The sequence below is a fragment of the Lates calcarifer genome, linkage group LG6 (genome assembly GCF_001640805.2).
Source record: "Lates calcarifer isolate ASB-BC8 linkage group LG6, TLL_Latcal_v3, whole genome shotgun sequence".
Classification (NCBI taxonomy): Eukaryota; Metazoa; Chordata; class Actinopteri; family Centropomidae; genus Lates; species Lates calcarifer.
The window spans coordinates 7,736,770-7,763,242 of NC_066838.1; the positions used below are offsets into that span (position 1 = coordinate 7,736,770).

Consider the following 26,473-nt stretch of genomic DNA (forward strand, 5'->3'; position numbering starts at 1 on the left):
CATCCTGAACAATACCTCTATTGAGAACTGTAGGCACACAGCAGAAAAGAGTGATGTTATACCTCCTGCTGGGAGCGGTGAGCAGAAGACATCACCTTTACCAACAAGGAATGTCGCAACACCTCACAAGTTAGCTCAAGGGAGAGCACTGTCACTAACTGTAAGCAAGAATTATGCCACAATAAGTAATGAGAGCACGGAGCAGAAACACCTCTTTGATCATCAAGGGCTGCTGCAAGACTCAGTAAGTCTGTATAGGCGAGAGCACTGTCACTACTGAAGGCAAAACGTAAACACTAGCACATGTTGGGAGCAGGGGAGCAAAACACTGCCTTCACCAACCGGGTGTTAACAATTAACAAAGGCTACTATAATAACTAATTAAGTTAAACTAGCAAAGCACTAAAACCTTCAGCTTCACCTCACCTCAAATACCTCAGCTTCTTACGAGCTGGGAGCGACAGCGAGTGAACTGTCCTCACCATGAAAATTAACTCCAATAAAAATTGAGTATTATAACAAACGGCACCGGGAGCAGCAGCAAAAACACGGCCCTCACCAACAAAATTTTCATGAACATGTTACAGCTAGCTCAGCTACTTATGTTGGCATCAATGTTAGCAAACACAGCCTTCTGTTGGGCTCTGAGTTTGAGCGGTTATGGACACTGTACCACTTGAAGCTGATGTACAACTCAGGCACAGAAAACAAAGCTTTTCAATTGCTCAGACAACAAACACACAATTCATCAAAGTTGGTTGATAAACGAAACAAACATAACCAAGCTCCTCCTGTGTTTAACGTAGCACCGTAAACCACAATGTATTTTACGCAGTGTTATGCACTTCTCATAGGAGACATGCTCAACCCAAATTATATAGTGCAAGAATAGGCGTTTGGGGAGTAGAGTGGGAATAAAGGCCGCCCACCCAGAGTCTGGTTCTGCTCGAGGTTTCTGCCTCTTAAAAGGAAGTTTTTCCTTGCCACATTTGCCTAGGGCTTGCTCATGGTGGGATCTGTTGGGTTTCTTGAGATAACTTCTGTTGTGAATTGGCACTATATAAATAAAATTTGAATTGACTTGACTTAAAGGAGGCACCATTCTCCCTATTACAAGTCAGTGTACCATCAAAATGATTTTGAAGATGTCATAATAAGGTAAAATAGTTGCATAGTATTGCTTTGAAACCCTTTAATAACTTTAGAGTTAATTTTACACAATGTGATGCAATATCACTTAAACAGCATATTCTCTATCAGCTTGTTTTTCCATTGACTGAAGAGGTTATGATGATATTTTGGTCATAGACAGTAGACAATAATATTGTGTCATTGAGGTGTCACTAGGCTAAAGAACATTTCTTTGTATTTTTTGAGACAAAAATGATTCTGTCTCAGTGGAAAACTAATTTCAATTTATGAACACACTGAATTACCCCCTTTAAAGTTCAGTGCCTTTCAGAATCCAACGCATCCTTGTAAATGAGGAGAGTTTACAGCTAAAAGAGTTAAGACAAGCAGATGGTTATTTTTTTCATGACTGAGTCATTACTTCAGCAACTAATCTGATAAGCAACTGGCTGAGAAAAAAGAGAAAAAGTCAACAACACACAGAAAAAGTTACTTGCCTTGCAGGTTTCTAAATGCATATTGTATGAATTCTTTAAGAAGTGAGTGGTGTTAGGTACACTGAATAAGTCAAGAGCTCTGAGAGAGAAAGAGCAAAGGAAGAAGTGAGAAAAAGAGAGAGGAGACAGGCTGAAGGTGGACATGGTTTAGTTTCTTACAAAGATGTGAGAACAAAAGAGGACAAAGGAAGATGATTCATGAAAAAGAGGTGACAGGAAAAAAAAGAAACAACAGGAGAAATGTATCAGAGACTGGAGAAAGCGAAAAGGAGGATGACATAGAATGTAAAAAGGCTATATTTACTCTCAAAGTGGGACAGTGATCAGAAAGTTGCCAGTTTGAATCCCACCTGGGAAAAAATGGGTGGTACAGAGAGGATGGGGGGAAAAGGAGGAAGAGAGGACAAGTTGAAAGGAACAGATGGAGAAATTGCAGGCGGACAGCGGCAAGGAGAGGAGGAAGAGGAGAGAAGGAGGAACGGATGGCGAGCCGTTGTATTATTAATTGTAGTGAGATGTCCTGAAGTGCATAAGCGAACCGTCCGTCCATTAGGAGCTCTGTCGTTCCTGCTGCTGCTCTCATCCACTATTTTTGTTCTGACTTCTTTCTAAACAGAGAAGCATGACTCACTCCAACCTTATTACCTTCCTTTAACTCCTCTTTCCTCTTCATCTTTCCTTGTTTCTGGCCTAAAGGCACATCTCACAGTCTTTTTTAGTGCTTTTAGCACTCATTAGTTTCAGACTAATGTGGGCTCCTGAAGGCCACTGCTCTATATCTTTATTTTTAGGTTCTTGGACCATTTGCACAGGCCAACAGTTAATTGGATCGTCGTTTGCCATTTATTGGGGGTTTGATCATTTTTTCAGATCAGAGCATTAAAACTCATCTTCACATCTTTAGGAAATTGACTAAATTGCAATTGCAAACCAAATTTAACACACATTCAATCCCCAGTTAGAGAAAATAAGTAGTAGCGCACAATGTGACATCTGCTCCTTTCTGTCTGTACTATTTTCAGATGCTGACCAGCACTTCAGCTGAACAGACGGTAGAAATTGTTCTGACACACACACACACACACACACACACACACACACACACAGTGTAGCTAAATTGATTCTAGTCACCCTCATCATCAGCTCATGCTGCCCAAGTGACAATAATCCAGTCAGTCAGTTTATAAACCTGCATTTGTGTGTGCATGCTCACAAACATATACAAAGATGTGTGTGTGTGTGTGTGTGTGTGTGTGTGTGTGTGTGTGTGTGTGAAACGTTGTGTGTAATTACAACCATAGTAATGTGCATGTGTGAACATAATGTATATAATTTGGTTGGCATGTGTGAGTTTGTGTGTGTGTGAGAGAGAGAGAGAGAGAGAGAGAGAGAGGGTTTGTTCTCTGACCATGTAAATCTAAATCAGACTTGGTCATCACAGCTGCAGACATTAGTTTGTGGCATTTATTTGCCTGGTGTTGACTAAATGTCACACAGTCGATGGAACATTATGCAGCTTCTGTCTTTTGTTAAAATTTTCTTCTCTCTCTCTGTTTCCTCGCTCCATTACCTTGTGCCTCTCTGGGTGTCTGCTCTCTGTTTCATCAATTTACAGATTGTGATTCTCTGATTTATTTTTCCCAGTGGAATAGAAAGCAGGACAAATGAGGAGTGAAGATAACGGGGAGAAATTAGAGGACGGAAAAAAGGGGGCAGAGGAAGAAAAGACAAGAAAAATGAAATTGTGTTATATAAAATAAACAAGAACTAACTCCATTCCATTAGCCATAATGACCCCCACAGTGCTGACAGCAACCTTTATAATGACCAATCAGCTCTGTGGGAACTGCTCACACGTGTACACACACATAATTAAAGTCCTATAGAGAAACTCATTAAATTACCGGTGTTAACCGTTTGGCCACTGTGGCATTTGCCTGAGGGAGAGTGGTGTGTCTGTGTGAGCCTGAGTGAGAAGACATTACAGTGAAATGGTTGCTATAGCAGCATGAAATAATGAATAATAACTCATTTAACTGTAATCTTAAGTATCTAAGCAAATTGTGGAAGCTGCTCTAGATTTTGGTATGTCTATGCTTCTGAAGACAGAGACATAACAACACACACTCACACAGGTAACTCTTACAACAAAAACACACCTGGACAGACCTAGATTTTGACCATTTCCCTGCACCACACGTGCATACACACACCTACACAGATTAGATGTCACGATCTCAAATCAATTCCGTTCAGATGTGCAGACGTACACAAACACAAACTCACACACATTCAGACACATATCCAGGTGGACTGGGTGCAGTAATCCTAATAATTGTTGCGACAGTGGTGATGACAGCTGTGAAAGTCTGAATGACAGACTGGACAGAGAAATGGCCTCATTCACTCATTCACTAACTCCTGCTTATACAGTGTGTGTGTGTAGTATACATGTTTTCATGTAAAAAGAGCTCAGACTAGAATATATATGGACATATTTTTGAAAATATACACAACATACACAACAGCTTCTAAAACACCTCCTGTCTCTTTCAAGCTCCATTTGATTTATTCCAACAAATGTTATTGCCTCATTCTACCCTGTTTCTTAAAGATGTAAACACAGAGAGAGAATGACAAAAAGCTCACACACTGAACGGTAAGAGGAAAGAAAGGAGGAAAGACAAGACTGATGAAAGGAAGAATAAGCTGACTAAAAGAGAGAGAAAACAAGTTATTAGGAAAAAAGAAGGAAAGAAGGGATGAAAGAAGAACTATAAGAGGCAGGAATAAAGTAGAGAAGCCGAGAGGGCAGAGGGGGCAGGATAAACCATATGACTTTTTACGTCTTCTGTTCCATGAGACACTGCCTCCCCCTTACATATTTCATCTTTCCTGCTATTTTTATATATAAACCTTTGCTGAATTATTGATAAATCGAGCAAACCCTACCATCCATGTCTCTCTATCACACAGCGTTCTTATCTTTCTCGAACATGAAAGTTAATCTGCACTGCCTTGTCAGACGTATCAGACATTCATTTTTCAGTAAAGACACAAGGTTGTATTGAGAGAGTGTATATTCTGATGCACGGTGAAGGAAGAAGTGAAAAGAACTGTGTGTTTAGAACATCAGGGCCCTATTTATATTGATATTTACAGTATGAGCTTGTGCATGTTATCTGGATATATTATCTGAATAATGATGAATGATGAAAACTTTGACCCACGGGCTTCTGCTCTCATTATCTTGATCCAACATGTGAAGAAGAAAAACTGTAAAGCCTGCACAGACATTCATTTCTTTTCTGAGGCAAAGTAAAACTCATTGGGTCAAAGTATTACTGACTGAGAGCTGATGTAGAATTTAATGAAACTTTAATGCAATCCTTCTTACCACTGTTCAAAAAGAGCTATTAAAGCAACACTGTGCAAGTTTTGCTGAGCAACAGCGGCCTCTCCAGCCACATGTGGTAATTGCAGGATGCTGGAGCATCGAATTCTGTTGGGCTATGAGTCTGCGTGGGTAAGGGTACTGGAAGTAGTGTAATCCTAGAAGATAACTGCTCATGAAACATGGGCAAACAGTATCTATTAGGTCAGTGTACCATCAAAATGATTTTGAAGCTGTTATTTTAAGGTAAGATAGCTGCATAATGTTGCTTTAAGTATAAAAATATACTGCATATACATATTCATTCATTGGGACTTTATGATCTTCTAAAAATTTATGTCAGTCTCTTAAAAATCAAGGCCTTTAGAATTTAGAAGAACACATTTAGCTTAAGTACCCTCTATCAGTCAAAACATCTCAGCAAACAAACAGCTTCCATGATCTCATCACTACTTTGTCGTCATCCTTTCCTCCCCCTCTTTGCTGCACTCACTTGATTTTTTTCCTTCTTTTCTCTACTGTTCTACTTACTGTCTTTTGTGTGTGTGTGTGTGTGTGTGTGAGAGAGAGAGAGAGAGAGAGAGAGAGAGAGAGAGAGAGAGAGAGAGAGAGTGTGTGTGTGTGTGTGTGTGTGTGTGTGTTAGCCTGTCTTCCCTCTGGACTGGAGGCTGCACGTGATTCAGCTCTACATGTCTGGTTTCCCCTCAGCCTCTACCCAGCTCTCTTTCCATCTGTTTCCACTGCTCCCTCGCTTGAAGATTTTTCATTTTTCTGTCTTCTCCTCTCTCTTCTTACATCTCTATTCCCACTCTTTTTCTGTCAGTCTCTACTGATCCATCCTCCCTCATCATCTTTCTTTAAAGTGGGAATAGACAGGTTTTTGCTTTAACTTACCATTATGAAGTAAATGTTGATTGCACAATGTAATGGCTACAGTGGGTATGAAATCTGCCACAGTGCACAAGTAATTACAGTATATACTGTGCACAAGTATATTCATACTTCATGAAGATGACAAAAGTTGAAGAAGGTTGAACTTCCAAAGATGGTATTGTGCAGCAAAACTGAGAGTTTGATTGTAATGGTTGTTCTTGCTTTGGACAGTCTGGTCTTTGCAACAGCAGTGGCAACAGTAATAACACCTGGAAACATGGGAGCTAATCACTTTTCTTGTCAGCTTGACCAGAACTCTAGTTTGTAGTAATTAACACATATGGTATGTCATTGTCATGTGCTGAAAGAAAAAAAAAAGAAAGATTTTTTATCAGGTGGTTATTTCATGCATTTTCTTTATCCTTCTGACATTTTCTATCTCCTCTCTTCCTTCTATCTATCTTCTCTTTCTGTTTCATTCACTGCTTGTAGAGAGCCACAGGCCTTAACACACACACACACACATATGCATGTGTGTGATAGTTTCAATGTTGTCGATTTCTCACGGTCTAAATAACATTTTGACCCATTCTTCCTTCTTTGTGTGTATTTTTCGCTGTCCTGTATACAGTAGCAGTAGTTATATATATCCCTGTATATTATCTCTAAGTCTGTCTTGTGGCAGTGACAGTACTTAACAGTACAGTACTGTGAACAATTGTACTCCCCAGAGACCCTGAAGGCGTCGTGTTGCCTCAAAGTAAATACAATACGAGCCGTTCTCAATCTGCCTGACTGGTTGACTGACTTACACGCATCCTTGCCTTTTTCAGTCTCTTCTTTCATCAGTATCTTCCCTCCTTTTCTTCCCCACTTTTCTTCCTTGCCCCCATTCCTTCCTTTTTAATTTCCTTGATGACCACCTCATTTCCTCATGAAGTCCTTCACTCCTATGCATTCATATACATTTTTTTCCTTCCTGACATCCTCCTACACTTTCACGTACTTTCCCTCCTAAAATGTCATCTATTCCTTCCTTACTTGCTTCCCTCCCTTCCTCCCTACATACACCTATATACTTTCAACTCCCTCTCTTCCTTTCTATCTGTTTATATTGCTTTCTACTCTTTCTTTTCACCTCTAAGCCTGCATGTGGATCAATAAAGGGGAGGTGAGAGAGCAGTCGGCCTTTACATTTGTTTCATTGTGGCATGAGCAGAACCACTTTGGAGGAAAGAAAGGAAGCATAACTGAAAGGGATGTCTGTGTTTTGTGGCTCTGCTTCTCTCGAAACCGTCATTTGCTCTCTTTTTTCACCTTCCTGCCCTTGCTCTGTCTCTATTCTTTATCTTTATTTTTCTATCTCTCTTCCTTCTGTCTGTCGCCTTTTCTCAGGCTCCCACTCTTTAATGCTTTCTTCCACTCATCTATCTCTATTTCTCACTTATTGTATTTCCAGCTCAGAATATTTGTCTTATTTCACCCTTCATCTTTCCTTCTTGCTCTTTCTTCTCCATTGTCTTATGAACCAAGTGTCCTTGAATAAACAATAACTTAGATTCTCTTGAAGTGTATAAAAATGTGTCTTCACCCATGTAACAGCCATTGGACTGTTGGAGGCCATGTGCACTATAGTGTTGTCACAGTGACACAGTGACTTTGTGAATGTTAGTCTGTCTTTTCTCTGGGATAATGACCTATGGAAACTGAAATGGACAGTATGTATATCGCAAGTTTGTGTGGTATATTTTACACACAGACACACAACCATGAAAATTAGAAAATTGTTATGCACGTTAGGAAAAGATGATCTGACTATTTGCATTTGACTGTTCAAATCTCGAAATATATCTGTGGAGGTATTATATCACTTTTGATCAAAACCTAAATTACATTAAGGAAAGTCAGTAGAAACATTGTTGTCATTTGTTGCTGCTGTCTTTGTTCACTATGTGTGTGATGTATAGTATATGGGTTAGTGCACTGTTCTCTCAGCAGCTGATGAATGATCTCTGTGGGTTATGCCACAAGTAAGTGCAACATCAACCACTGCATGTTGTTACAGTTCTCACTAGATGTTTCTTTTGAATCTGTGCTCCAATTAGTAGGATTACTAATCCCTTTTGTGGAAATGTGTGTCAAATACAGGCCAGCATGGCTCAGGGGGACAGCAGAGGAGAGGTGGTGTTGCATTTCCTAATAGTTACTAAAAGAAACAACATACTGTATAAATGACTTAATGTGTTCATGCCCATGTTTGTGCATGTTGATGTTTGAGATTTTAGGTGTTTTTTGTTAATCTCAAATTTACTCTTGTGCAGTACTTTTTATGCTTTATTTTGTTAGCAGTGTTTGTCGCTCTGTAAAATTAGTGGATAGATGAGAAAAAAATAAAAGGACATTAACATAATAACTCATTATTGTTATCAAGAAAATTGTGAGCATGATTGATAATATTTAATTAGTTAAAAATTAATTCAACTAATGAATGCACTTAAGAATAATTCAAATTATGCTACTAGTTAAATTACCAAGGGGAAATGAATCGAATGAGACTAAACCAAACTCAGTTATATACAAGCACTGAGGTGTATTGATGCACATATACATCATAATACCCACAGACAGTAAAAAACGGGGAGTCAAGGATTAAGGTGAGGGACAGTGGGGCTAGGGGAAGTAATCAAAAGTTTTGAATAAAAGCTGGATTTAATAGAAGGACAGACAGAGCCAGAGGTATGGAGGAAAGCAAAGAGGAATGTAGAAATTAAACTAAGAGAGAGTAAATAAATGTACTTAGAGCTATTACAGAAAGATAGGAAGAAAATGGAAGGAGTTTGTAAAAGAGACAAAAAGGAAATATGAAATGAAATATAGGCCTATAAACACCGATGATAAAAGAGTAAGAATGGAGAAAAAAGAGTGGATTTCTCTGAGGAAAGAAGAGAGGTTTCAGCTGAACTGCATCCATACAGTGAACAGGAAGTGGACCAACAGTGGAATGAATAGCATTTTCTATTTGTGCTGAATGGTATTGATTGTCTGGGAGGAGATGACTCTGAGTGTGTGTGAGTGTGTGTCTGTCCACAAGTATAGTTCTTGTTCTTAAATATATGGGTACAACATGTTGTGAAACACATTTGTTTGCTGACATACTTGTATGTTTTCTGTACTTATATGTGTGTGCACTGTTTTGTATGTATGTGTAACATTTCGCTTACCTCCACCAGATGAGGAGTGGGGTTGAAGCCACATAGGTTACACACTTGGCTTTGACACTGTGTACAGGTGTTGTAGTTGGGTGGGTCAGAGCTGCCGATGTTCAGTTCTGTTTTACAAAGAGGACAGTTCACTTTAGGCTTTACAGGCTCTGGTGCAGGCACAGGCGCCACCACAGGCTCCTGCTTCTGTGGTGCTTTCTGCAGGTGAGCAGGTGTTTGCTGATGTTGTTGTCCTTGTGGTTGTCCTTGCTGCCCCTTTTGATGATGGGCAGGTGACTGCTGTTGTGGCATTCCTTGTTGATGGGGCATAGTCTGCTGCTGTTGCTTCTGGGTTGGCGCATGTGGTCCACCCATTTGGGGACCTCCAATTTGGCTCTGCGCATGAGGACCCCCCATTTGGCTTGGTGGATAAGGGCCTCCCATTTGGCTCGGTGCATGAGGGCCACTCATTTGAGTTGGAGCATGAGGGCCCCCCATCCCGAATGGTTTGGTGCTAGTGGCACCTTGTTGTTGCTGCCTGTCAGGAGTTGCATTGCTGAACACCACCTTTCCTCGTGCAGGGCTTGGCTGAGTGGAGGCAGTGGGTAGAGGGTCAACACTAATCAAGGTACTAGCCTGATTGAGCAGCGATGCTCCAAAGCCAAAGAGTTTGGTCAGGCCATCCTGGGCAGGAGGAGGAGCCTGACTCTGAGGTCTGTGGGCCGGTGAGGAGCCGGCGCTTCTGGTCTGGTCGTGGTGGCGTGCCATCGGCTGGTGCATTGGAGAACCACGACCCAAATCGGGCTGGGAGGGCGCCTTGGTCAAGCCAGGGAGGGGCACAGCGCCAGGGTGGGGAATGCGTGGACCCCCAGGCTGGCTGGGGCCTCCTGCAGGACCACTGACAGCTCCTGGAGCACCAGGACCTCTCTGGGAGTATGGGTCGGACCTCATGCCCTGCTGAGAGGGCCCTGTCTGAGTATGGGGGCCACCAGGGCCTGGGTGTCTCTGTAAACCCGGTGAGGCGTGAGGCTGAGTCTGTGGTCCTGGCTGGGATGGAAGGTAAGTCTGGGACTGAGACGGGGGATACTGTTGGGACTGGGAGTATGGCTGGGACTGGGAATAGGGCTGTGTCTGCCCATAGGGCTGAGACTGAGGCGGCTGCTGCTGCTGCTGCTGCTGCTGTCGCTGGGTGGGCTGACTCTGTGCCAAAGGTTTGGGCTGTGCTGCTGCCGGCTGTGTTGGCTGAGGTGCAGGCTGCTGAGGCTGGACGATGGGTTTGGCTTGGTGGGATGGAGAGTGAATCTGCTGTTGGCTCTTAGAGCGAGGCGTGGTCATATCAATGCCAAGAGCTCTCTGCATCTGACAATTCAGACACAACCACTCCTGGACCTGCAGACAAAAAGCAGACAGGTTTGATATTATTTTAACCTCTTTTTCCCCATGGAAAAATGATTTCATTTTGTTTGTATAAGAGAATCGTATATATATTCTGTATTGACTTGTTCTAACAATTGAAGTTACATATTAGCAGTGGTACTGAGGAAAATATTCAACCAAATACTGTTTGTGTCTGTACCAATCCGCTGAATGGAAAATATCTTACACTAATATAAAAATAAAGATTAAGCAGGTTTGAACAGTGCACAACATGTGTTACTGGATTATGACTAATGTAAGTTTGTTAGGCAATGCAAGAGAAGTCTTAGGACCGATCACAGGTAAAGTAAAGAGCATCAGAATCAAAGAATGAATGGAAGCAAAGTAGGAAAAGAAAGATGATAAATTAATTTCTGTGAAGACAGAAGACTGTATTGATATAAAACATTGCTATAAGTCATTCAGTTTCCGTTTCAAAGCTGACTGCTATTGATTACTTTAAATATCACTGCTGACTCAGACAGGATGCACCAGTGACACTTATCATCTAAACCACATGGACTTTGAATTCATTCATCCAACTTCAAAGCTGCAGATTATAGAGACAATGCATTTGGATGGCTACACATGGAATATAGTCCATCTTTCTTGTCGTGGAAAACAGAAGAGCAGAGAGAAGAGTAGTAATCAACCAGAAATAGAGGGGGAGAGAGGTAAATCAACCACAAATTGACTGCGGTGCTGAGTGATTGCCGAGCCGAAACCGCAACCTGAATGAAAAGCATTACATCTCTCACAAACACACAGACACATAAATCCACACGGGTACACAGGTATGCACACATATGCACAGAAATCAAGTGCAGGCACAAGCAGGACACAAAGAGATATCATGAGAGAGACACAGACAAATTAAATGAATACACAACACCCCTCAGCATCTAAAAATAAAAAGAAACCATCACCCCGCCTCCTCCTCCTCTTCTCCTGTCTTCCTCTTTCCTTCTCTTCCTCCTCCAGATGAGAGCTGATACTCCCTTGTGTCCGGACCTTGCTTGGCTCTCTAATTTCTCCCGACTGCAAGAAACACACAGCTTCTATCTGAGCTGTGTCAACCTGCTCTCGTCCTGTCTGTCCTACTGTAGCTTTGCATCCACCACTGCGACCCAGCTGCCATAAATAGTGCTATTTTAGCTCCTCTGCAGCCAGAGCAAAGCTAGTAAATCTCTGCACGTTTCAAGAGCTTCTCCCATCCCCTTCCTTCCCACAATGCAATGCGCAAATGTACTGTATCACCACGCCCGCTACCCACTAACCACCACCCACCCACCCCCTCCTTCCCAATTTTTTTTGCAAGGTGCTACAGGACAAGTTGAATTTGATGGGAAGATGTGGAAAGCACAGGGGGGGAAAAAAGGCTGCATCAGTCACGTACCCTAACTAAGCAGTTCTTCTCACTGTGCTGTCCCAGCCTGCTTTGCTGTCTGGCATTTTCTAGCTTGACAGCATTACTGATCCCATGTTCTGTAAACTCAGCGGCTACAGCCTGACATCCTCCTTTCCTCCTTAACATATTCTCTTTGTAGCTGTCTTTCCTCTCCTCCCTGCCTCTCTCTTCCCCATTTTTAGTCACATCCCCTCTATTTTTCCCCCTTCTCTTCCCCATCTTTCATGTTTCATGTCTTTACCCTAATTTTTCTGTTCTCTCTCTGATCAGGTTGAAAATGTAGGTCTCGTTCCCTGAATGGCTGAAGTGGAAGCAGATTTGAAAGTATAATTTTGCTCTACAGGCTCCTCCCATGTTCTGCTGCCATAATTACATCTGATGAAGATGGCAAGAGGGAAATGAGGAGACGTAGATAGGGAGGAAAAGACGGTGGGGGATCTGCTTTTGATGAGTCTCTGTCTATCTTGTTGCCTTTATAACTAGCATCATAAGATAAACTTGAAGAAATGAGGGATAGAGCGAGGAATGGGAAAGAGAGGATGCATAGGGAGTGAACAGCGGAGGGGAAGGAGTCAGCAGTTTTTTAATCCAGGCAGCTCTTCAGCTCTCATCATGTCAAGCTTAATCAACAGCACAGCAGAACAGAATATCCACTTCTGCTTCACTGTGAAAATCAGTGAATCCTTTTACATGAGTGCAGTTGCTAACAGGTGAAAAAGGTGTGTGTGTGTGTGTGTGTGTGTGTGTGTGTGTGTGTGTTTGCATGTGTGTGTTTGTGTGGGGGTCAGTTAACCAAGAAAAGGGAAAACAAGGTTTTGGTTTTGGTTGGTTATAGACTTACAACATTTGAAAAATTCAACAATAATTTGCCTTTCCATTGCCTGCCTGTCTCCATTACTCTGGATAATCTGAACAGTGAGATCCACTGCAATCAGTTATTAGCACAAATCACAGACACAGATTTCCTCAAACCTAAATAAATTAACCCTTGAATGTAGCTACAAGCATGCACAGAGTATGTTCTGATCTACAAACAGATGTGCCTCAGGTGCCTGCAGCACTGCACCCAATGTTTTTTGCATCACACCATTTTATTTTAACAAAATTTGCCATTTTCAGTGACAAAGCATTAGCCATAGTGTTCTTGTCCTCAGCAGGGAACCATACCACCAGTTTTTGAGCATTTCTGTTCATTGACAAAAGCACACACATCTGATTTTAAGTGTGATTCTTTAGTGAACTGCATAGAAGAAAAACAGAATTGAGAGTCTGAGTTTGACTACTTTGACTAGGCTGATGTTGAATTCTTATAATTTTGTGTCAGTCTTACAATGTTTAAGAGGAATTGTGGGTAATAGCAAGTAGCTCGCACTAAGTCAGCACAGGTTGGGTCAAGTTTGAAGATAGAGAAAGAGAAAGTGGGGTTGTAGAGTTAGAAAGAAAAAAACCTCTGCTTTCTTTCTGTTAGAAAGAAACCTCTTTTGTTAGAAAGAAATCTCTGTAACCTGCTCCTTATCTGTGCCTGAGGCTGGCAGTTCTAAGCTACGTTAACCACTACTAGCATCTCAAGCCAAAGTTAGTGATTAACTTGCATTGTGGGTAATGTAGGTGCCCGGTTTTGACAGGGAAGAAGAATGTGTGGACTAAAAAAATGACTCTCTGCTACATCAATTTTGATCCAAAAATGTTTACTAGAGTACAATGCTTAATCAGTGGAGTACTATTAAAGTATACTTTGACTGTGCATACTGTTTAGTGTGCAGCATGTACAGTAGAAGGCTTATATCCAGCCAACATTTTCACTAAAATAATTGCTAGACTGAGTGCAACAAGAAGTGTGGTCATATTGTATGTAATATTGTCAGGCAATATAATATACTCAAACAGACCTATAGCACAAAGTTAAATTTGGATCAACACTTTTTCACTTAATCTTTTCCCTAAGGTAGAAAATATCTCTTTCAAGACAAAGTCAGTCAGGAATCAGCATGAAACTACTGAAAATATAACAACTGACAGTTAATACAATAACTAAGCCAGGAGGACAGTGCTACAATTAAGTGAGTGGAGATGAAAGTTGTATCAGCTGGACAGGCAAGTATGAAATTATTAGTTAAATTATCATTTCTTGTGCCCCGGTCTTTCCTAATAATACACCAGCCTGCAGCCTGAGACAAAATACAGACAGACATCCAACATTGTTTCATGATCAGTCGCCATCATCTGACCCTCCAAAATGGCCTTCAGGGCTACTTAAGAGTCCTGACCCTCAAGTTGAAACCTCAGCTCTGGCACAGACTGATAAGCCTGTCACAGGACAGCTTTGACAGGTGTCTTATGTGCCTCAAAGCATTAGAGTACAGGCATCACCTAAAGTTATAGCACATCTGCTATTGTCTGTGTATGGTTCACATTTCTCCCATTCAGTTTGCATGTGGCATGTTGGCCAGCTCGGGCAATTTTCAGGCCTGTGAAAGTTATTACAGACGTAAATTGCTGCAAATGTCTTTCCTGAAAGGGAAAAATGAGCCCTGATAATCTCCAATAATGCTGACTCTGCACACTGTAACACGAGGAAATATAAAGGAGAGGGAAACCAGTACACAATTTTTACCAAGGAGAAAAAAGAAGTCAGTTTTTAGCTCATCTCTGTAGAAGCACGTATCAAGAAATCTTCATACCTCAACAAAGGAAGTTTGAAGTATAACATCAATGTCATTTTTGGTCAGTCTCCTCTAAAACAACACATGCAACTCGTATGTTTTCTTTTCTGTAACCTCTATGGTTTAGGTCTGGCTAATTTAAGGTAACAAAAGCTGGTAGTTTATGATTAGAGGAACATTGTGGTTGTGTTTATCTGAGACCAACATTGACTGTTGGTTCAAGACGGTTGTTACAAAGTTAGACAATATGTAACAACATTATACACCATTTCTGCCTTTGCTTATCCCTTTCATGTATAGTGGTCACTATGGTGGACAGGTATTCAAAAGCCAGTTTCTTGTATATGCCTGGGTTTCTACAGTGGAGAGCCCTTGAAAACACCATGGCAAGCAAGTTAAAGTGCAGCTAAAACCCTAACATCCAAGATGGCTGACAGAAAGTCAGATATGCTGAGAATGGAATGTCTAGAACATCTGTCTAGTTCTTCTATAGAGAAAAACTGTTCCAGGTAAAATAGAATATGGTTATATTAAGTAAAATCCAAGGAACAATATTATTGTCACATTTCTCAAATATTGATTTTGTGCAAGCAGAAAAGTATGATTAGTTATGTGTCCTGTCCACTAAAGTGGACATAATCTATTACTAGTTATAATTTAGCTACAAATCTTGATGCAGAAATACTTTGTCTATTGTAACATTTTCTAAATAAATCAGATCAAAAATGTCAAAAACCTTATGAAAAATACATCTAAACTAAGTTCAATTTTTTTCATTATGAGACAGGAATGTCACTACCCCACATTTATTTGATGCAGTAATTATCACTGTTGTTTAATGAGCTATACTTGTTTAACATATAAAGATATTATGGACACCAAAATCTCTATACAAAGGGTCAAACAATGACTTCATCAGTTTAACATGACATCAGTGAGTTTAAAACACCACTACTGGATATTTTCTAATCAGAGATTTAGCTTCCCAGAAAGACATGGAAAGACAATGATGGGAGCATCACATTACCTACTTATGTAAAAAAAAAAAAAAAAAATAATAATAATAATAATAATATGGCTGCAGGGTTCTTATACAAACACACAGATATTACAGACCATGACTACAGCCTCTCATCTCTGGCTTATCCTAAGAAGCTCAGCTCTCCTCAAACCTGCAGGACTCTGATTTCCTCAATAACTTTTCAGTTTTTCTGTCTTTCTTGTTGTCACCCTTACATCTCTGCAGAAACCTCTCCATTTTGTTGTCTACCCACACAACCATTCAGCCCTCTACACACACTCACAAAGACACAGACACACACACACACACTGATCCGAGCTCTTGTAACAATCATTAACCTAGAGGTCAGGTCTATTTATTCAAGAGACTGAGCTCTGTCAGTATTGTGTCTCTCTTGGTGTGTATCACAGAGTCACGCTGTGTGATACACAAGAGGAACCTTCAATTGGATTAATTTCACCAAGTCTACAGGTGTTAAACAGTTGAACAGATGTTGAAACATGAACAGGGGAATGCATTTGATAGTTATCAGATTCAGACAGATATTGCAGCCGGTATCACATTACACTGCAAATGTATTTTATCCTCTTGACATGGAACATAATGATTCAAAAGTGCCTTTTTCATGCATGATTATTAACAAAAAAACTACTACTAATAATAACTATCACTTCTTAAGTGGCTGTAATCACTCTTGTAATAATAGAGAGACTGGACATCATTGAGAAGTTCAAGTGAACATTTCCTCAGTGTGCATTAGTGCAATACATATTGTGGGTAACACAAAACAGTGTAAAGCTATATTATCAGTACATACAGATTTAAAACACCAAGTTATACTCTACAAGATCCCAGCTTTACAGATTAGCAAAGTGGAGAATGAAACATATAAACTGGTAAAACTGTATGCAAACCTAAGTATGTGTCAAAATAGTTGGACTATGATATTTAGCCTATATCATGCAGCTCTACTTTTGAGTACAAGAGGCAAGTGGAAGTTCCATGGAGCAGAGTTAACTGACTCTTATCTGTCATTAATTAGCCTGGGGACACAGAAGGAGGAGAGGAGAGGAGAGGAGGTGGGAGAACCAAGATCCAATCAAAGAGCTAAAACAGCATAGAGGAAGAAATCTATTATATAGGTTTTCTTTAACTGTCTCTCTCATAATTACTTCTCTACCCTTGTTGTTTTTTTCTCCTAATCACTGTTGTTTAAGAAGATTGTTAATTAAATGTTAACATTACAATCCGATTTACAACAGCATCTGGTACTGGAAATATTACAGTGTACAGCAGCCTAAATTAGACATTATGTAGTACATATTGTAACTAAGAAATTACAATAAGAAAAAAGGAAAAAAAAACAATATTAGGAAAGAATGAATAAGAGGAAACAGTATGTCAAGTCATTCTTTGCTGTTGTCTGATATAACTGTACAGGTGGATAATACATGGCAAATAGTATTCACACCCTCATCTTTTCTCTTTTCACTCACTCACACACACTCACTGTAAATGCCAGATAAACACACAATAACACACTAACCTTTGAAAAGAAGTCACCATTCTGTCATCAGGGGAAAGGGAAAAAAAAGTCTGACACTTAAGCCTCGATGACAAAATGAGCTATTTCCTGTGGCTGTCACATGCAAAGTGTGACATGGATGCAAACCCAGTCACATTCAAAAATACACACACACACACACACACGGCTACCAGCTGTCAACATAAAATATTCACATCACAGATTCCCAAACACTGTGAGCACTGAACAGGTGTTAACACTGTTTCATGGAGGTGTGATTCACATCATCATCTGAGCGACATCAGCAGACATTTCACCTTTGCTTTTCACTCAACACAGAAAAGAAACTTCATCCCTATAACACTATTAGTTGTATTTTATTTTGAAACTCTATATTTGGGAAGTCATTTTGGTGAACATTCCTTGACTGCTGGCACCTCCACTGAAGCATTTGGATGATAAATATTTTTATGCAGACTATCCTACAATGGTTTCTCCTTTCATTTGAGAGCCTTAACCATCACAAAGAGGCTTAGGTCTTGTAACATTAGTACTGCTAATTCTTATTTTATGGCATACTTAAAGCTGCAGGTGAGATTACTGCACCTATATAGTATATTCTGTAGCATACAAAGCTCAGCCACAACATTAAAACCACTTGCATAATATTGTGTGGGTCACCTTTGTGCTGCTAAAACAGCTCTGACCCATCAGGGCGTGGACATGGGACATCTGAAGGTGTCCTGATGCTCAGTAAGATTGGGATCTGGGGTGTCCAGGTCAACACCTTGGATTCTTTGTCATGTTCCTTGAGCCATTTCTGAACAGTTTTTGTGGTGTGGTGAGGAGTACTGACACATTTGGTGTGATTTGGAGATGATTAATGTTACTCACCTCTGTTAGTGGTATTGATGTTGTGACTGATCAGTGTATACTGTATTTTGAAACATGGCTGAAATAAGTACCAGTGTCCCAGCCCTTTATTTGAGCTCAGGGTTTATCACTGTGAAGCTGAAGAACAAATGGAGGCCACTTTGTTTTCACAGCTCAGTGTCCTGATACACCAAAACAACAGACAAGGTGGAGGTGAGGAACAAGTGAGCCCATCACTTCTACACTGAAGTTACAAGGATTTACAAAGATTTTTGATCTGTTATTGATGTTGTTGTGTTTAAGTGATGATCAGTATTTTGATGATGCCGTGTCTTTTATTGAGGATTGACTTGATACAGATACACTTTTGCTTGTTTCTACAATACAAGGTGATTAACTTAGAGCAGTGATTAAACTGTATGTTTGAGATATTCTGCTATATTTTAATGGACACCTGTCAGAAATAAGTCTTTCCCATTACTTTGGCAGAACTGAGAACAGAATACACCTGAAGAGCCCTCTGCAGTGTGCAGCAGTGCATGGACAAGACAGGAAGATTCAGTTGCAGTGGAGTAGCTCTTACATTGTCATGCCTGAAGGGCAAGAGAATTTTTATAAAAGGAGAATTTAATAGAGAACAAGTAATTGGATTAGGTGGGTGGTATGACGATGTCGTCCATCGGGGTTCTTGCCATAATTTAAAATTATATGTAACTTGAGAGAGAATGTTATCCAAATCACCTGCGCTACTGACAGGAAACAATTTTTAAAATATTTTTTAAAAATACATGTTTTTTTCAACGTAAAACAACAATAGCGTGATTGTCTGTTAAAGTATCAGCAAAACAGAGTCTACAGCAGCACTAGAAAACAGTGTGGGGTGAAACTGCACAGCAGGAGTAGAAGTAGAGTATGGCAGGTGCTTCAAAGAATGACAATGGCTAAGATTTTTTTTTTATTGCACAATTTCACTCACTATGGAGAAACAGGGGTAGGTCTGTAATAGGAAATGGTTACTTGTAGTCTTTACTACATGAAAGTGAGCTTAAATTAACTCCCTGTGAACAGTAATTGGCTCAGAATGTCACATGTAACGTAAACTAAATGAAGTTCACTGTAAGCATTAGAAGCTGTTTGTGGTTTGGTGTTGTGGTCTGGCCTGAGCTACTCACTTTCCCTGACATGGGAACAGGCTGCACAGACATTAACACATACTGTACACTTTACACATACACACACACAAATACCCACATGAGGTGTATTACACAGCCTCACATGCTCCTGTGGAATCCATATGCACCTCTGCATAGGGACATGTACACAGCTTTTAATAGACCTGGTGTGCTGCATTTCAGGGCAGAAGGAAGAAGGGAAGTGGGGGGTGTTGGGCAAATACACAACAATAGGAGTGGTTGTAGAAACGCAGGGCAACGATGAAATTAGGATAAATAGAGAGTGATCAAACAAGAGAACTTTTAAGGTTGAGCCACATTTATTTGACAAAAAAAGAAACACAGTGTAATTCACAGAAAATGGATAGATGAGAACAATTTCTTTCCTTTTTTTAAATGAAAGAAACAATGAATTTGCATGTGATTATGCTAATTACTGTAGGCTATATTAAAGCCCTTAGACACCCAGGGTCCAACCACATGTGTTTTTACTTACTTTGGCTTGGACTCTGTGAGCATAAACAGACTGGGCTCAATACTGTGAATCTGTAATTGGGTGTTTAATAAGTGAGTGGTCTTAAAATTATTTCTTGGAGATTAGATTACATACTGTTAAGTGGTTGGCTCCATAAACAGATTGAATTTCCATTTCCTTCACTGAGCCTGACACCTTGTTCATGTCAGCGTGATTTCTTTTTGAGAGGTTGAGGTATTATGGTTTTTTTTTTCACCCTTACCAATCATTAGTGAGACACAAATTTGTCCTACTGATGCCATTTTCAGTTGACATGGAAGCTGTGGTGGCTGTTGCTAAGAGCTGTTAACAGATAAATCAGGATCAAGTGGAAACGTATGAATGACTGAAGCATTAACAAGCTGTGGAAACCAGCAGCTGCAGTATCAGCACAAGCAGAACTTACTGATGACATCCTCAGTATGTAGATATGGGACATGAAGATTTAGTGCATAAAAATGACTAGATATCACTATATATATTAAATTTATAGTGACAAGGAATACTATATATAAGGAGGGCTAATATAGGAGATGTAACATTAGCAGATTCGCAGGGGCCACACACACGTGTTCACTATATGTTCCCCCATTAATCTTGACTTTTAGTCACTGAGTGGAGGCTCTTACGCAGAGTGACTCCAGTGAGTGAACAGTTTGTCTGGCCACTCACATTCATGGCAGCAGACTAATGTACTGATCAATATTCTACACAGAGAGAGGACGTTCCAGGAAGTAGTCTCATGATGAAGCCCTGAGATTCTACAGCTAATTATGGAAACACACTAACACACACACACGTACTACATACTTTTGAGGACATCCACTGACATAATCCATTCTCTGGCCCCTTACTATAACCTTGGCCACCACGACAATATGCCTACCTTAATCTTCATCTAATCCTAAATTTAACCCTGAGTCTAAATTCTAAAAGAGGCCTTTGAAGACATAAACACATAGCCATGTCCTCTCCCTCCAAGTATGTCCTCACTCTCAAGGTCTAAAACTGGTCCTCAGAAAGATGGCAACACAAGGACACACATCAAGCATTGTGTTCACTCAAGCATCAAATGACTTTTACTCAAACTTAACCTAATTATACAGGCTTACTGAATGTCAAAACAACTATGAGGGAAACTGGGGATTTTCACTTATTTTAAGAAGAACCTACAAAGCTTCATCACTCTCTGCAATTATCCTGATATGTCTAATACAGATTTATACTGGCATTATAAGGTGGGTAACCCTGCCTCTCTGCACTGACGAAAAAAACTGATGGCATCAAAACACAGAACTTTAAAACAAGGGTTGTTTGACAGAATTAGAACAGGTTGATAGATTAGACGCTCAGGATTTTAATGAGACCGAATACATAATGAAATTGATAAATTAATACAGAGAATTTTGAAAACTTCAGCTGTTCAGTAAATGAATGATTAAGTTTCATCACATTTGATCATTCATTTACTTAAAAAAAAGAACAAATTTACTTTACAGAATATGGTTTTGTTTATGTTAATGTGTTGGAAACCAAGCTCTTATCACCAGGGTTTTGTATCCTGAGTCATTCTGATACATTTTACAGACATTTTCTCATACTCGTATATGACTTAAGAGACCGGATGGGACGTTTGTCAGTGGCAGGAAGCTGAATCTGACCTGCTTCCAGTTCCTGTATCTTTGCCCACACTTCTCTGGCATTCATACCACAAAGGAAACAGCATAATGAGACCCATAGTCAGTACTGTGGTTTTCATATTGAGCTCATTTCATTCGACTCTTGTTTCCAAACCACAGAAAACCGTGGCTATCAAATGTCAACATCCGTGAAACCTTTTGTCCTGAGGTTGTTTCCAATTGCTGGTTTAGATTATTGTAATTTCTTAAATCTATAACCTCTCGTCTATGTTTTAAAAGGAAAGATACTTATATTTTCAGGTGCCTTTGTACAATTTCTAAGCCTTTTCAGCTAATTCACAAAAGAAAAGAAAAGAAAATAACTAAAGGATTTCTTCATTTGCTATAAAATCCATAAAATTTTATGTCTGGAAAACTGCCCATTGGAACACAATGAGATGAACCTTGAAATGTAACATCTGAAGAAACAGAAAAAGACTCCTCCTTCATTCAAGACCTAATAGCACTGCAGCTGACAGTTCATTCTCTGCTTTGTCCTGATGAATGGACTATACACACACACACACACACACACACACACACCATGGTCTATCTCAGCATGATTACCATCAGCAAGGAGAAAGTCATAAAACACACTTACTTCTCACACCAGCACACAAACACACACAGCCATGCATGCACACACACACACACTCGAGTGTATTCCAATTTCATAAATCTTGTTCTTATCATGCCATCTCAGTCCATACACTCTGTTGCGACCGTCTCACACATAAACATGCACACCTCTGTCGATTCTCCCTGTCATGTACCTCCCACCCCCCACCCCACCCCAGACACACACACACACACACACACACACCACCTGTGCCATTCATCCATTGCCTCCCTTCACTGAATAACCCTGACTGGTCGATTGTATTGACCACTATCATGCTATAATGCATGTTTCTTAATTAAAATCTGCCTCAGCACTTTGAGTCCAATCCAGAATGATCACAGCCTCCACATGAGTGTGTGTGTATGCACTTTAATGCATAGATAGATAGATAGATAGATAGATAGATAGATAGATAGATAGATAGATAGATAGATAGATAGATAGATAGATAGATAGAACAATTTGGGTGTCACTTGAGTGAGACTGAGAGACACTGAGAGGGAGAGAGAGAGAGAGAGAGAGAGTGTGTATGTGTGTGTGTGTGTGTGTGTGTGTGTGTGCGCGCACAACCTGTGATTAAAAGTCTGGGTCTAAGCCTGTGCAGTTAGATCAATAGGAGATTTGAGTCAGACTGAAAAACAATACCGTTGGGTATTGCAGTGGATGGATAGAAGAAAGTAAGTACTCATAAAGCTTTTGGAAAATAGAATTGCAAATGGAGGATATTGAAATAGATGAGGAGAAGGGAGGAGGATTATAACAAAGAGAAAACAACAAGAAAAAGGGAGGCAAATGACAAAGGAAGTGAGGAGGGCAGCTGTCAAAAGATACGTGAGGGCCAAAGAGAGAGGAGAGAAGCCATGTGGATGATGGGATTTCAATGTATTTCTAATGAAATGATAAAGAAAGTCACATTTCATGCCTGTTTACAGCACATTCAATACACATAGGATAACATCTCTTCATCTGAATATGCATGTGTATATGTACAGTATGTATTTACTTGCTTGTTATATACTGCACATGTGCTGTTTTATTCTGCGGGGCCTAATGAACTACATAAACACCTTATATCAAGACCAACAAAAAACTGCTTGGGGGAAAATGAAGCTCTTGCTGGCTAAGATGAAACTATGTTTGGTGGTTTTTGAATTAGGATCTAACAGATGTTAAATCAGATGGATTTTACAACAGAAATGTTTTTGAACCAAGAGCAGGTCCAGTAAGGTCCATTTACACAGTGTTTCTGGAGCTTTCAACTGCATTTCACTGTCTTCCTCAGTGAATGAAATTTGCAACAATGTCAACTTTAATGCTCAAGGAATACATCTTTTTTATACATTCATGTCTTTATATACTTTTTTATAGCAACACAAAAGTATTCTTTGCTTACTCGGTTATGTCATTGTATTGGCAGGAAAAGGTTATCAATTTGTTAATGGTGGGGAGAAGACCAGATCCAAAAACAGTTAATTGTTAATGCTGGTATAGAATTTTGACATCAATCATAATGTCAAATTATTTTTTATGTATGTCCTAACATAGAGAAGTTGTTAAAAACTGGAGATGGATCAAACATCCACGATCCTTACCTTTCCAAGTAGCTAAATAATAACACATAGTGTCAGTTTAATATGTCACCTGGCAAAATCACCTGCAAACATAAACATCACCAACATTAGAGATGTGCCTTAACCAAAACAGAAAGAAGTTGTTTTATTTTGGATGTTCACAATGGCTGTCCAAAGTGTCAGATAGTAAAACCACTGAAACTGTACCCTCTTCAATAAAACACCCGAATCCTTTCTTGACTGAGAAGGAAAAGAGAGGGGGTGGAGGATGAGAGAAGCCCAGGGAAGACCAGAGTGAACTTCAACTTGCCAATTATTTATTGAAGAGAGCTCTGCAAGTTAAAAGGGTTCAAAACTGATATTAGAGAGTTCCTTTCTGTCTGGAGGGATGTCAATCTGCTACATGTTTGGTCCCCTCGGACTGTCTTTTTCAGAACAGCTACAGCATTGGTCATTTGTTCCCACTGTGATCAAAGTTTATTTTGAGTTTCAGAAGCATTGTGATATCTTAATAGTGCAGTGAAAGAATGAAACATCACATTGAATGGAGATTCTATGACTTTACCTATGACTTTCCATAACCAAAATGGGTTCGGGTTAGTTTTGTGTTTGTTTTTGTGCAGGGGAACATCAACAGTCTAGAAAAGTCCAGAAAAGGTGCAAGCTACCACCCATTTAGACTGATAAGGTGCACTGATGAGACTAGGATCATTGTAAAATGGGGAGTAAGAGGGACAAGGAAAGGGAGTTAAACAGTGGGTGTAGTCCATCAAGCACTCTCTACATTTTGGTTCATAGAATGGTGTGTGTCAACCTGAAAGGACAAGTAATCAGCAAGTAAATACAATATGATGTGTACAAAGTAGATGGCAAGAAAACCAAATAACATGTAACAACAGCACTACAGACGATACAGACTAATAAACATATTTCAGATGATTTGTTACTGCATGGTTGGATCCAAATGGAACAGTGAAAACACAAATTTAAACTTTACCACTCCACCTCCTCCACCAGCTGCTGTCTGGTTTCAAAGTCATACCTGTTGTGTCATGTACCCGCTGCACTTCATTTAAATGGGTTTTTCTGCCCTTGCTACTACGTAACAGGTGGCACACCCACACAACCAAATGTAGCCAAAGAAGAAATGGGTGGGAATACAAATGGATTATCATGAAAAGACTGAATTATCTTTAGCATTTCTTCATCTTATGCTTGGTAACAAATTTGCTCATCTAGCCCATCAAAACCCTTTAAGTTGTGCAGTGTTGTGTGTGGCATGTCCCTGTGTAAACAGGCAGACAGCCAGCAGAATCTGGAGAATGCACATGAGGCCACTGTGGCTATGCATATCTCCCTAATGGAAGGCAAAGTAGTTTTTAGGTTAGTTGGAGGTGAAGAAATGTGGGAAGTTAGACACACTTTATTTTTTGAGACTTTTCTCAGAGGGGAAGACTGACCGACTAATAGAGTTTGATTAATTGATTTAACATTTTAATTTTCTGCTTTGATTAGATTCCTTTGATGACTTGAATAACACCATGAGGCAGGCATGGTATTGAAAACATTGCACCAAAGAGTGTCTATAGTCTTCAGGGTAAAAGAGACTGATAAGACATCTATCCACCCAGGAAGCCAGCCAGACAGCCAGACAGTACAGACCTGTTTGCAGAGGTATGAGAGTGTGAATGAGTCGTATCACCTCCAACTCAAACAGTCTTATCACGCAGGGACAGCATCCAGTCAGCCTTTTAAAAACCTCCTACAGTCAGTCTCTCCCTCTCCATCAACCACCGCTCACCCTCACCCTCTTCCCTTGTCCTTTTATCTCCCACATATTCCTCCCCTTCGGTGTGTGTGCATGTGTGATAAAAGTGGACATCAATGGCATCTGTATGTGTTTGAGTCTGTTTCAGGGAGGAAGGATGATCAAACATGCGTGGACATGGGCAAATATGTGATCAGTGACACCGAACAGAGCAGAAGTTTCTGAAAGCTGCAGCTGTGTCCTTAGAAAACGGTCAGCTGACACATAGTTGACCAAATGACATGGTGATACTATCCTCCCAAGAAAAACAACACAATCACCCGTTTCAGCAAATGCCCCAAAATGACATGCGTTTAGGGACAAAGTGACAAAGCCCTCTAACTGCCTTAAGAATTATGACCCCTGTCCATCAGGGTAAAATAACAGATTTCAACACAGGAGACTGCTGTTTGTTTCTCATTTTTCACCAACAGTAACACCACTGTTTTTTAAAGCATGACTACAATCAGTCACTAACCATAACCACAAAGTTAATATTGACACTATAACCATAATAACAAGGATCCCTAAACTTTAAAGAGACCTCCATCAACTTGGCATTGCAATCCTAATGACACTGTCGGACAACAACATCAAAATAGGAAAATGAAATGAGGTCATTGTGGACATGCACACCACACATTTCACCTTTCTTTGTAAACAAACACGCCTATCACTGAGAAGTAATTTTTACAGCTAGACTGTTTTATTGCACAAACACTGCTGCTTCCAGTACAGACAGATACAGTTCAGTCATACACAATGGTGTAAAAATGTATGTTGTCCTCAGTGAAGCCAACATTAATAAAGCTAGTTTGTCACCAGTGAAGTTAGGGGGAAATGAGAAACTTTACCCAAACAAAAGTTTGATTTAATGTTGTGAAAACAGCTCAATTTTGCTATGTCTCCACCAATGTCTAATATGGTAACTATAAAAAGTAACAATTAAAGACGCATTGTTATGTTCAGACTTGATGAAATGACTCCAGGTAATGTGAAATGGTCATGTCTGACTCTTGTTGTTCAGTTAGTCTGTCTTAGAGTGGGTTTTGTCCATCTGCCTGTCTATCTGTAGGTGTCTGTGAGTGCCAGCAAAAGGCATTAATC

At 40.0% G+C, this 26,473-nt stretch overlaps 1 protein-coding gene across 4 annotated transcripts in view; it reads right to left on the reverse strand.

The window, feature by feature from the left end:
- bsna (bassoon presynaptic cytomatrix protein a) overlaps positions 1–26,473 on the reverse strand; it is a 119,466-nt gene that overhangs the window by 76,183 nt on the left and 16,810 nt on the right. For all 4 annotated transcript variants that reach the window (XR_007813376.1, XR_001960813.2, XR_007813375.1 and 1 more), the window contains exon 2: positions 9,117–10,484. Coding sequence is in view for 1 of the 4 variants with exons in the window: in XM_051071079.1 (XP_050927036.1) it covers positions 9,117–10,484 (1,368 nt within the window). In the remaining 3 variants the exon portion in view is untranslated. The remainder of the gene's footprint in view (positions 1–9,116; positions 10,485–26,473) is intronic.